This window comes from Anabas testudineus, chromosome 6 (assembly GCF_900324465.2).
Source record: "Anabas testudineus chromosome 6, fAnaTes1.2, whole genome shotgun sequence".
Taxonomy (NCBI): domain Eukaryota; kingdom Metazoa; phylum Chordata; class Actinopteri; order Anabantiformes; family Anabantidae; genus Anabas; species Anabas testudineus.
In genome coordinates, this window is record NC_046615.1 from 24,556,559 (window position 1) to 24,569,148 (window position 12,590).

At 40.9% G+C, this 12,590-nt stretch overlaps 1 protein-coding gene across 1 annotated transcript; it reads left to right on the forward strand.

Moving 5' to 3' along the window:
- Window positions 1-204: 204 nt before the first annotated feature.
- Window positions 205-4,668, forward strand: irx5b (iroquois homeobox 5b). Its single transcript, XM_026366116.1, has 3 exons — window positions 205-611; window positions 1,158-1,563; window positions 4,019-4,668. The coding sequence occupies exons 1-3, from the start codon at window positions 381-383 to the stop codon at window positions 4,591-4,593; spliced, it is 1,212 nt and encodes a 403-aa protein (XP_026221901.1). The 5' UTR covers window positions 205-380; the 3' UTR covers window positions 4,594-4,668.
- Window positions 4,669-12,590: the final 7,922 nt, after the last annotated feature.

Sequence of the window (12,590 nt, forward strand, 5' to 3'; positions counted from 1 at the left end):
CCTCGTTGATCTTTTATTGAGACGTTCAAACGTGAGAACTGTCGGTGTAGAGCGCAGGAGAGAAGAGAGCGGCGGACAAACTCTGAAGTGTGAGGTTGGTGTTTGTGGGAGGTGGAGCTGACAGCCGTCTCTCTCTCCCTCTCTGTGCCCCCCCCCCACACTCTCTCACCCTCTCCCAGTTCAGCAAGGAGCGGAAAACTTCCTGCAGAAACGCAGAAACTAAACGCAGCAGCCACCTGCGATGCTCCTGGATGCTGGTCCGTTTTTAAAACTCCTTCTTCCTCCTCCTCTCCTTGTCCTGCTGGCCCAGGGAAACGCGCGCCTTCGCTCTCCGATGTGAGTTCTCCCGTGCGTAATAGTCCGGCTCCGTGCGCGCCGTCATGGCTTATCCTCAGGGTTTCCTCTTCCAGCCGTCCGTGTCTCTGGCTCTGCACTCCTGCCCGTCCTTCAGCTCGGGGGTCATCTTAGGACCGAGGACGGAGGAGCTCGGTCGATCTTCTTCGGGCTCCGCCTTCGCTCCGTACTCGGGATCGGCGACGACTCCCGGATTCAACTCCCACCTCCCGTACGGCGGGGAGCCCCGGGCCGCCGCCACCCTCAACTCCTTCGTGGTGAGTGTTGGTTCACCTGAGGTGTGAGGTCTGAGGTGTGAGTGCTTTAACTTCCAGAATATGTCCGAGCTGGAGCGCGACGGCGCTTAGTGCGTAAAAGAATTTAAAAGAGTTTGAAATGTGACTTGTTTTTTATTCGAGCCAGAGTGTGTGTGTGTGTGTGTGTGTGTGTGTGTGTGTGTGTGTGTGTGTGTGTGTGTGTGTGTGTGTGTGTGTGTGTGTGTATTCCCGGTCTCTGCAGCCTGTGTTTTTAGAATCATTGAATAGATCCAATATGTTGAATTCAAACTCCAGAACATGTGATTTAAAGGAGGATTTCACTCTGGATTCACCTGTGCCGGTTCTTCTGGATCCACAGAGTGGTGTGTAAAGTTCTCCTTTTTTATTTAACCTTTATTGAACCCATTAAGATCCGGAATCGGAACCACAACCAAGAAACGGCTCAAACACACAGAAAGAAAACCAAGAGCCAACACTGAAAAGATTCAAAATGTAGAAGTCCGATTTTTCTGGTCCGTTTGCTAAAATCCTCATGTCACGTTTCAGAGTCCGGGGTTTGACCCGTCCTCCGGGATCTCCGGCTCCTTAGACTACCACCCGTTCGGGGCCCTGGGGCCCTATCCGTACGGAGACCCCGCTTACAGGAAAAACGCTACTCGGGACGCTACGGCCACGTTGAAGGCCTGGCTCAACGAGCACCGGAAGAACCCGTACCCCACCAAGGGGGAGAAGATCATGCTCGCCATCATCACCAAGATGACCCTGACCCAGGTCTCCACCTGGTTCGCCAACGCCCGCCGGAGGCTGAAGAAGGAGAATAAGATGACGTGGACCCCCCGGAACAGGAGCGAGGACGAGGAGGACGAGGACAACATCGACCTGGAGCGGAACGACGAGGACGAGGAGCCGCTCAGGACGAATAAGGACGAGCTGGAGGAGAACAGCGAGACCGGTGAGTTGAACCAAGTCCACGGAGTCAGAACCAGAACACTGGGACACGATGTGGTCTCCTGGCCCCAAATAAGTGGAACCAGGCGGAACCAGAACAGTATTCTACTGTAGTACTCTACTGTAGTTCTGCAGTTTAAATGTACTAAATATAAATAGTACTTCATTGTTAGAGGTGTTAACAGTCCCAGTACTCTACTGTAGTACTGCAGTTTAAATGTACTAAATATAAATAGTACTTCATTATTAGAGGCGTTCACAGTCCCAGTACTCTACTGTAGTACTGCAGTTTAAATGTACTAAATATAAATAGTACTTCATTGTTAGAGGTGTTTAAATCTACTAAATATAAATAGTACTTCATTGTTAGAGGGGTTTACAGTCCCAGTACTCTACTGTAGTACTGCAGTTTAAATGTACTAAATATAAATACTACTTCATTATTAGAGGCGTTCACAGTCCCAGTATTCTACTGTAGTACTGCAGTTTAAATGTACTAAATATAAATAGTACTTCATTATTAGAGGCGTTAACAGTCCCAGTACTCTACTGTAGTACTGCAGTTTAAATGTACTAAATATAAATAGTACTTCATTATTAGAGGCGTTCACAGTCCCAGTACTCTACTGTAGTACTGCAGTTTAAATATACTAAATATAAATAGTACTTCATTATTAGAGGCGTTAACAGTCCCAGTACTCTACTGTAGTACTGCAGTTTAAATGTACTAAATATAAATAGTACTTCATTATTAGAGGCGTTCACAGTCCCAGTATTCTACTGTAGTACTGCAGTTTAAATGTACTAAATATAAATAGTACTTCATTATTAGAGGTGTTCACAGTCCCAGTACTCTACTGTAGTTCTGCAGTTTAAATGTACTAAATATAAATAGTACTTCATTATTAGAGGTGTTTAAATGTACTAAATATAAATAGTACTTCATTGTTAGAGGTGTTTAAATCTACTAAATATAAATAGTACTTCATTATTAGAGGTGTTCACAGTCCCAGTACTCTACTGTAGTACTGCAGTTTAAATGTACTAAATATAAATAGTACTTCATTATTAGAGGCGTTCACAGTCCCAGTACTCTACTGTAGTACTGCAGTTTAAATGTACTAAATATAAATAGTACTTCATTGTTAGAGGTGTTTAAATCTACTAAATTTAAATAGTACTTCATTGTTAGAGGGGTTTACAGTCCCAGTACTCTACTGTAGTACTGCAGTTTAAATGTACTAAATATAAATAGTACTTCATTATTACAGGCGTTCACAGTCCCAGTACTCTACTGTAGTACTGCAGTTTAAATGTACTAAATATAAATAGTACTTCATTGTTAGAGGTGTTTAAATGTACTAAATATAAATAGTACTTCATTGTTAGAGGGGTTTACAGTCCCAGTACTCTACTGTAGTACTGCTGTTTAAATCTACTAAATATAAATAGTACTTCATTATTAGAGGCGTTAACAGTCCCAGTACTCTACTGTAGTACTGCAATTTAAATGTACTAAATATAAATAGTACTTCATTATCAGAGGTGTTTAAATGTACTAAATATAAATACTACTTCATTATTAGAGGGGTTCACAGTCCCAGTACTCTACTGTAGTACTGCAGTTTAAATGTACTAAATATAAATAGTACTTCATTATCAGAGGTGTTTAAATGTACTAAATATAAATACTACTTCATTATTAGAGGGGTTCACAGTCCCAGTACTCTACTGTAGTACTGCAATTTAAATGTACTAAATATAAATAGTACTTCATTATCAGAGGTGTTTAAATGTACTAAATATAAATACTACTTCATTATTAGAGGGGTTCACAGTCCCAGTACTCTACTGTAGTACTGCAATTTAAATGTACTAAATATAAATACTACTTCATTATTAGAGGCGTTAACAGTCCCAGTACTCTACTGTAGTACTGCTGTTTAAAACTACTAAATATAAATAGTACTTCATTATTAGAGGCGTTAACAGTCCCAGTACTCTACTGTAGTACTGCAGTTTAAATATACTAAATATAAATAGTACTTCATTGTTAGAGGGGTTTACAGTCCCAGTACTCTACTGTAGTACTGCAGTTTAAATATACTAAATATAAATAGTACTTCATTGTTAGAGGGGTTTACAGTCCCAGTACTCTACTGTAGTACTGCAGTTTAAATGTACTAAATATAAATACTACTTCATTATTAGAGGCGTTAAAAGTCCCAGTACTCTACTGCAGTACTGCAGTATTCTACTGTAGTACTGCAGTTTGATAGTTTTATATTTCTATATGTAGTTATATTTAATTACTTACTTTATAAAGTTAAAATAAAACACTTCAGATAAAGTAGTAAAAAGTACTGCAATACTAAGTACTGGATGTTTTCTGGGGGGGGCAGGTATTAAACGGTTCGGTCACTCACTGTAACTGACTCGGTTCTTTCTGCTGTGTGCAGCCGGCCGCGGCCCCCCCTCGGTGGGTGACTCTTGTGGGCTGACCTACAGAGAGGACAGCGGCAGTGACACCGACCGGGGCTTCACCGATCCGGATTTTAAAGACTCGGGGGACAGGAGGCCGCCCCACATTCCGGGCCCCACTTCTGCAGGGGCCCCCCCTCAACACGCACCACTAAGCCCTAAGGCGCACAGAGACTCCTGCGGCACCATGCAGGCCCCGAACACGGCCCCCAAACCCAAACTGTGGTCCCTGGCTGAGATCGCCACCTCCTCGGATAAGAGTAAAGGATCCAATGACTCTACACAGGGTGGGGGGGGGGGACAGCAGCAGGCCCGGACGCCGTTCGCTCACAGCACCGCCCTGCCCCGACACCTCTACTACACCTCCCCATTCATCCCCGGATACTCCAACTACGGCCCCCTGGGCCCCCTGCACGGCAGCCCTGGCTCCCATTTAAACGGATTACAGCAGACCGTGCTGCAGAGAGCCGAGGCCGTGGCCAGAGACTGCAGACTGCGCAGCCAGAACCAGCTGGAGCTGCAAGAACTCAAGAAAGGCACGACGAACGCGTAGAGCCGGGGGCCGCGCCTCCTTACGGGGGCCGACAGGAGGCTCCGCGGACTTTTGCATTTTAGACCGTTTTTCTATGTCGATAAGAGAAAATGTTTGTACGTTTGTGCACAGAACATGAAGAATCATTAAAAGATAGTTTTATTAATGCACCTTGGTGACCTGCAGTTCTTCAGGGGTTCAGGACATGACGGTTGGACACAGAGCTACAGGTGAAACCGTTCTCTCAGTGTCCTGTAGGAGCAGGGGGTCAACTGGGCCCCAGGGAACAGCAGCACCAACCCACTGAGTGCTGACCCGTCTTTTTCTCCTGATGATTTTAATATTTCATGTACAGATAGAGACCTGAGGTCATCAGGAAATATTAATCTAATAGAGAGGACGCCTTTGTTCAGTCTGCTCTTCAGATAAAAGCTTTTGTTCAGGTTTTGTTAGTGGAAGATATTCATGTGGTTTGAACGACGGTAACGCTGTCTACACTGAACTGTAGCACGAAACGTGTGTGTGCGTGTGTGTGTCTCTACACAGCAGGCGTTTGGGTCCAACACAAAATGCAGGACGCCTGAGTTTTGGACATCTCCAGAGTCCGAAGTAAATTCAGTTTCTTACCACGCTGGTTTCCCAGTGATGGGGAAACAGCCGTAGTCTCTGTGTGCACGATGTTCACCCAGAGTCCAGCCTGTGGTTTAGACAACAGCACCTCTGGTAACTTGGTGCTTCTAGGTAAAGGTTTTAGTTAAAGCTGAATGAGGAGCTGCTGAACATGTTCTGTGTGAGACCAGAACAAGCAGCTGTCAGGGTCTGAACAGAACCAGAAAACACTGGAGAACTGTCAAATGTTGTCGGGGAACATTTGACTAAAATGTCTGCTTTGGTAGCCCGTTTTGGTGTGGATTGACCTCCTTCCCTCCACCTGGGTTTGTTGCTGTGAATCTAAGAGAGGAAGTGAATGTGGTCTTTGAGCCACAGCTCGTCTGCAACTGTTCAGGTGCCAATTTAAACACAGCACAGGTTTCTCATGACAAACCTCTGGTTAAAACCAGCCAGTCTGCTCCGAGCTAAAACACTGAAATGTGCATCTGAAGCTAATCTAATTGTTTTAACGTGAACTTCCCTCATTGTGTTTCAACCGACTCTGACTGGGATGTAAAGGGTTGAAGCCTCATGTGGCTTCAGATAAATGGTTTCAACACTGTTTCTCGCAGTCCACATCTTTGGAGAGAACAGGAGGAACCTGTTTCAGTGTGTCCCTGTGCTCCACTCGCCTCTCGGTTTATTTTCTCAAGACCTTTTTGTGTAGAGCAACACGTCTTCAGTGTCACGGCGCCATGAATCTGACTTAATGTTTTACTGGATGATTTGAGGCAGCGCACCGAGCAGGTATCAACAGCTAAGAGGATTACAGCGTTTGACATCTTTACAGTTTCTCAGGGCGTCTTTGAGGAATTAATTGTGTAGATTTCACATGTAGTTTGGTGGGTGGATTTGATCCTGATCCTACAGCAGTGAACACTGTGGAGCGAAGAGACCGGCTGCTCGGAGGCCTCTCAGTCCTCAGGAAACAGCAGCAGCAGCTTTGTACAGTAAAGTGTCTTATTGTGAAACCCATTCACGTTGTACACGTACTCCGAGTACTGCAGCACTTTACTCCACAGACTGATCTGTTGTCACCTTAACAAGATCACTTTTACCTGTTATCAGGTGAATTTCAGCATAAAAAATAGATATTTTTTTACTTTATTAACCAAAATACGATTATATATCTATCTATATATATATATATATATATAATCGTATTCTGGAAATACATCATTTTCAAAAGGTTATTTAAGTTTATTTAATTTAAATGAACTATTTTCACTTTATTTCGTATTTTACAGTCGATACTTCACACTCACAAGTCCAGTTTAGTTGGTTAAAGCAAATGATTTTTAGACATTTTAGTGAATTTTCATTGGATCTGCACGAAGCAGGAAAATCACAGAATGAGACATAACGACCTCCCATTTTACCTGGAAGATTTCCATTACTGGGTGACTGATTTTATCCATCACGAGCGATGACATCTGCAGCTGCAGCCTAAAGCATTAAACCCGGCCCGGTCAGAGTCTGTTGACTCATTTCAAACTCAGCTCTGTGTTTGCTAGTTTGTAATGTTTCTACCAGGAGAAGCAGATGCAGGTCTTTAATCGGCATTTATTCATTCAATGAAGAGTTCTTTAACACCACGTCAGCCTGTTTCCATCCAGCAGAGCAAATGTTTCCAATTATTTTATTCTGAACAATAAAATATTGATTAGTGTTTGAAAGAAGAAAATGATAAATCCTGATCTACACCGACAGTGAAGGGACTGAAGGCCGAACTCCACAGTAACAACAGAGACACCGGTCACATCCATAGACTGTATAAACTGGTATTAGAACAGGTGAACGTGTGACCTCGACTCTGCACCTGAGTCTTACAACGCAGACGCAGCAGCTGCTGCTGTCGACACGTTCGGGTGGACAGACGACGGAGAAGAGTCACAGCCAGAGTTGGTAACTTAACATCAACAGGCCACCGCTGTTCGTTCTGAGACTCTGTTTCATCGAGCTTATTTGTGCACAGTGAGTGAAGAACAAAGAAATCCTGGCTCACAATGCCAGGTGCATGCTGGTCCTCCACCTGCCACCTGTCTCCCTGACGTAGGTACAGAGTGAACTAAAGACAAACTAGAAAACAATCATCTCTCAGAACTGAGCTGAAATATTCAAAACTGCACACACAAACAGAAGCTCTCGGTTTCTCCAGCACAAACACCTCCCAGCCTGTTCCCCACAGTTTACATGACAACGTTAGCGAGGCAGCGAGAGGCCCGGCCCGAACCGTCACAGACACCTCCAACAGACGGGCTCACAGGAAGACCAGCAGGCGGCTCCCTGAAGCTCTCCGCACCGTGCCGTCCCTCAAAACACACCCCTATCCCCAGTCAGGTCTGCCTCCCCACAGACCTGCCGGATTTACACTAAACAAACACCTGCTGCCACAGAAACATTTCCAGAAAACACACACCTGGACACAGGTGTAGCCCCCCCACGCCTCCCATAGAGGAAGAATAGGGAGACACAGAACAGCTTCAAGTGAGGCAGCCATTTTGGGTCATTTTGCGACTAAAAGTTTCTCTTAACAAAATCTGATGGCAGGACGTTGAACGTCCAGAGAGTTGTGGTCAAAGTTCAGGCCTACTACACATTCACAGCTCCAGGTTGCTTTGGCTGCAGCGCCCCCCACTGCTCCACAGGAATAGTGAGAAACACGTCTCGCTTCTGGGAGTCTTTGTGTTTCTGTACTGACACTTAGTGTTCATCAAACACCAGGATCACTTATCATGTAATAAACCATCAGTCCAATTAGAATAACCCAGACCAAAATCCAGATGACTATGAAGATTATGACTAATCCTTATTTTAATTATCTCAGGGGGAAACACTGCCCCACGACGTCCTGCAGGTTCTGACTTCATAATAATGCAACAGAGAGCAGATTCATTCTTTGTGTTTCGTTTTCTTCTTTCAGTCAAACAGAGACAAAAACTAAACACTAGGAGAAATGCAGAAATGTGCCTGCAGAGAGCCGGGTGGAGGTGTAAATAAAGGCGGTGCCGAGTTTGCTCCCTCAGCCGCTGGAGATCTGGATGGAGCTGGGAGACAGATGGTGTCATTTGCTTGCAGTCATACCTCCAGTGACCCTTACTGTTGAATATCACACAGCAGGAAGCTGCTCCATGTGTTGGACTAGGTGGCATTCTGTTAGCCTAGCCACTGCTAACCTGGTGTATATCCACATGCATCTCCTGCTATCCAAAACTCCACCCATCACTGCAGGTGGAGCCACAGAATCCAGAATCGAGTGCCTGTCACTTCAGTAAGAAGACTGTAAACGTGTTGTTCATGTACCGAGGAGAACAGCTCTTAACCAGCGCGTCAAGACCGGTTCGTCTGCAGCCACAGAAACACATAGGGGCACAAAGTACTCACACTCAGTACTAAAAGTATTTGTGCCTACAACTAAGAGTACCCTTTAATTTTACAACCTGCTACCATGAAAGCTGATGCTGGTGATAACATAAATGTAGAGTTTAGTTCGGGTTAGTTTGAACAGCAGCGGTTTAAACCAGCTTAATATTGAAATATTCAGAAGAATCTAATCCTGCAAGAAGTAACTAATAAAATACTGCAGTAAAGTACAAGTACCTCCAAATTGTACTTAAGTACAGAGTCAATGTACCAGTTACTTACCAGAGTAAACGTACATCCACAGGTTTCACATGTGAGTATTTTCCATCCATCCCATTCCATTTTGTGCTCCATCATCAGTTTGTTACCTGGAGTTGGAAGAAAGGCACCAACCTTAAGAAACAGCGCAACAGACGTCGATCCGCACCGAGGAAACTCAACTGGATGAAGATCCATCAGCTGATCTGACAATGAATCGTTTCATTTACTAGTTCTTCTCTAGTTCCTGCTTCCAGGGGTGGAAAGTAACTAAGTACAGACACTGAGAGTACTGTACTGAAGTACTCCTTTCATTGTTACTCACCCACGTGTATCTGACAGCTTCAGTTACCCTGAACCAGATGCAGATGTTCAAACTGAACTTAATGAACCAGTAAACTGTCATGAAGCAGCTGTCGGAACAGACAGGGTTCAAAGCAGCTCCACCTTTAGCTGCTGCTACGTCCCTGACGTTCATGTTCCAATCATTGAGTACATGATGAGTACTGACAGAAGTGACAGTAACTTAGTGGTTTTACTTAAGTTTCAAATGCAGTACTTTTGCAGTACCTCTACACTGTGGTAGTGCTACTTTTGACAGTACAAAGTACTTTACATGAGGAAATATTGTAATTCACAGATTAACAGTCAGCTGCTGTGATATCAGGTGATTTATTAACCCTGTGCGTGCAACTTGTACGTTGTTAGTAAAACTACCACAGTTAGTGGCTAGAAATACCCAGTTAGTACTGAGTACTTCTTCATCACATGTACTCTGTACTTCTTTCCTCTGAGTCTTTATGGACATTTGATTGGATCCCACAGTCTGAGGAGTCTGGAGGCGGAGGGCCTCCCCTGCAGGCCGAGCCTCCCCACAGCAGACGGCCCGGCCTCACGCTCCACCTGAGTCTGTCAGAGACCTGCTGGGACTCAGATCCAGACCAGTACAGGAGCTGCTGCTTCAGACTGAACATTCCTCTGAAGCTTCAGCTGTCGTCTCTGCTGGAGGTGACCCCCCCCACCCCACTGCAGGCCTTCAGGTCAGCATGGATCATCTCCTTCAAACCCATCTCCTTCACTTGTGTTTTCTGTTTTTTTAATACTACTGATACTTCACTTGTGTTTTTTGTTGTTGTTTTAATACTACTGATACTTCACTTGTGTTTTTTGTTGTTGTTTTAATACTACTGATACTTCACTTGTGTTTTTTCTGTTGTTTTTAATACTACTGATACTTCACTTGTGTTTTTTCTGTTGTTTTTAATACTACTGATACTTCACTTGTGTTTTTTGTTGTTGTTTTTAATACTACTGAGACTTCACTTGTGTTTTTTGTTGTTGTTTTAATACTACTGATACTTCACTTGTTGTTTTTTGTTGTTGTTTTTAATACTACTGATACTTCACTTGTGTTTTTTGTTGTTGTTTTTAATACTACTGATACTTCACTTGTGTTTTTTGTTGTTTTAATACTACTGATACTTCACTTGTGTTATCTGTTGTTTTAATACTACTGATACTTCACTTGTTTTTTGTTGTTGTTTTTAATACTACTGATACTTCACTTGTGTTTTTTGTTGTTGTTTTAATACTACTGATACTTCACTTGTGTTTTTTGTTGTTGTTTTTAATACTACTGATACTTCACTTGTGTTTTTTGTTGTTGTTTTAATACTACTGATACTTCACTTGTGTTTTTTGTTGTTGTTTTAATACTACTGATACTTCACTTGTGTTTTTTGTTGTTGTTTTAATACTACTGATACTTCACTTGTGTTTTTTGTTGTTTTAATACTACTGATACTTCACTTGTGTTTTTTGTTGTTGTTTTTAATACTACTGATACTTCACTTGTGTTTTTTGTTGTTTTAATACTACTGATACTTCACTTGTGTTATCTGTTGTTTTAATACTACTGATACTTCACTTGTTGTTTTTTGTTGTTGTTTTTAATACTACTGATACTTCACTTGTGTTTTTTGTTGTTGTTTTAATACTACTGATACTTCACTTGTTGTTTTTTGTTGTTGTTTTAATACTACTGATACTTCACTTGTGTTTTCTGTTGTTTTAATACTACTGATACTTCACTTGTATTTTCTGTTGTTTTAGTACTACTGATACTTCACTTGTGTTTTTTGTTGTTGTTTTAATACTACTGATACTTCACTTGTTGTTTTTTGTTGTTGTTTTAATACTACTGATACTTCACTTGTGTTTTTTCTTGTTGTTTTTAATACTACTGATACTTCACTTGTGTTTTTTCTTGTTGTTTTTAATACTACTGATACTTCACTTGTGTCTTTTCTGTTGTTTTTAATACTACTGATACTTCACTTGTGTTTTTTGTTGTTGTTTTAATACTACTGATACTTCACTTGTGTTTTTTGTTGTTGTTTTAATACTACTGATACTTCACTTGTGTTTTCTGTTGTTTTAATACTACTGATACTTCACTTGTGTTTTTTCTGTTGTTTTTAATACTACTGATACTTCACTTGTGTTTTTTGTTGTTTTTTTAATACTACTGATACTTCACTTGTGTTTTTTGTTGTTGTTTTTAATACTACTGATACTTCACTTGTGTTTTTTCTGTTGTTTTTAATACTACTGATACTTCACTTGTGTTTTTTGTTGTTGTTTTAATACTACTGATACTTCACTTGTGTTTTTTGTTGTTGTTTTAATACTACTGATACTTCACTTGTTGTTTTTTGTTGTTGTTTTAATACTACTGATACTTCACTTGTGTTTTTTGTTGTTGTTTTTAATACTACTGATACTTCACTTGTGTTTTTTGTTGTTGTTTTAATACTACTGATACTTCACTTGTGTTTTTTCTTGTTGTTTTTAATACTACTGATACTTCACTTGTGTTTTTTCTGTTGTTTTAATACTACTGATACTTCACTTGTGTTTTTTCTGTTGTTTTTAATACTACTGATACTTCACTTGTGTTTTTTGTTGTTGTTTTAATACTACTGATACTTCACTTGTGTTTTTTGTTGTTGTTTTTAATACTACTGATACTTCACTTGTGTTTTTTGTTGTTGTTTTTAATACTACTGATACTTCACTTGTGTTTTTTGTTGTTGTTTTAATACTACTGATACTTCACTTGTGTTTTTTGTTGTTGTTTTAATACTACTGATACTTCACTTGTTGTTTTTTGTTGTTGTTTTAATACTACTGATACTTCACTTGTGTTTTTTGTTGTTGTTTTAATACTACTGATACTTCACTTGTGTTTTTTCTGTTGTTTTTAATACTACTGATACTTCACTTGTGTTTTTTGTTCTTGTTTTAATACTACTGATACTTCACTTGTGTCTTTTCTGTTGTTTTTAATACTACTGATACTTCACTTGTGTTTTTTGTTCTTGTTTTAATACTACTGATACTTCACTTGTGTTTTTTGTTGTTGTTTTTAATACTACTGATACTTCACTTGTGTTTTTTGTTGTTGTTTTTAATACTACTGATACTTCACTTGTGTTTTTTCTGTTGTTTTTAATACTACTGATACTTCACTCGTGTTTTTTGTTGTTGTTTTAATACTACTGATACTTCACTTGTTGTTTTTTGTTCTTGTTTTAATACTACTGATACTTCACTTGTATTTTTTGTTGTTGTTTTAATACTACTGATACTTCACTTGTGTTTTTTGTTGTTGTTTTAATACTACTGATACTTCACTTGTGTTTTTTGTTGTTGTTTTTAATACTACTGATACTTCACTTGTGTTT

Excerpts from the sequence above, each read along its gene's own strand:
- irx5b (XM_026366116.1), top strand. The coding sequence starts at position 381 with ATGGCTTATCCTCAGGGTTTCCTCTTCCAGCCGTCCGTGTCTCTGGCT. Across the intron at positions 612-1,157 it reads CCACCCTCAACTCCTTCGTG|AGTCCGGGGTTTGACCCGTC; the intron begins GTGAGTGTTGGT and ends GTCACGTTTCAG. Across the intron at positions 1,564-4,018 it reads GGAGGAGAACAGCGAGACCG|CCGGCCGCGGCCCCCCCTCG; the intron begins GTGAGTTGAACC and ends TGCTGTGTGCAG.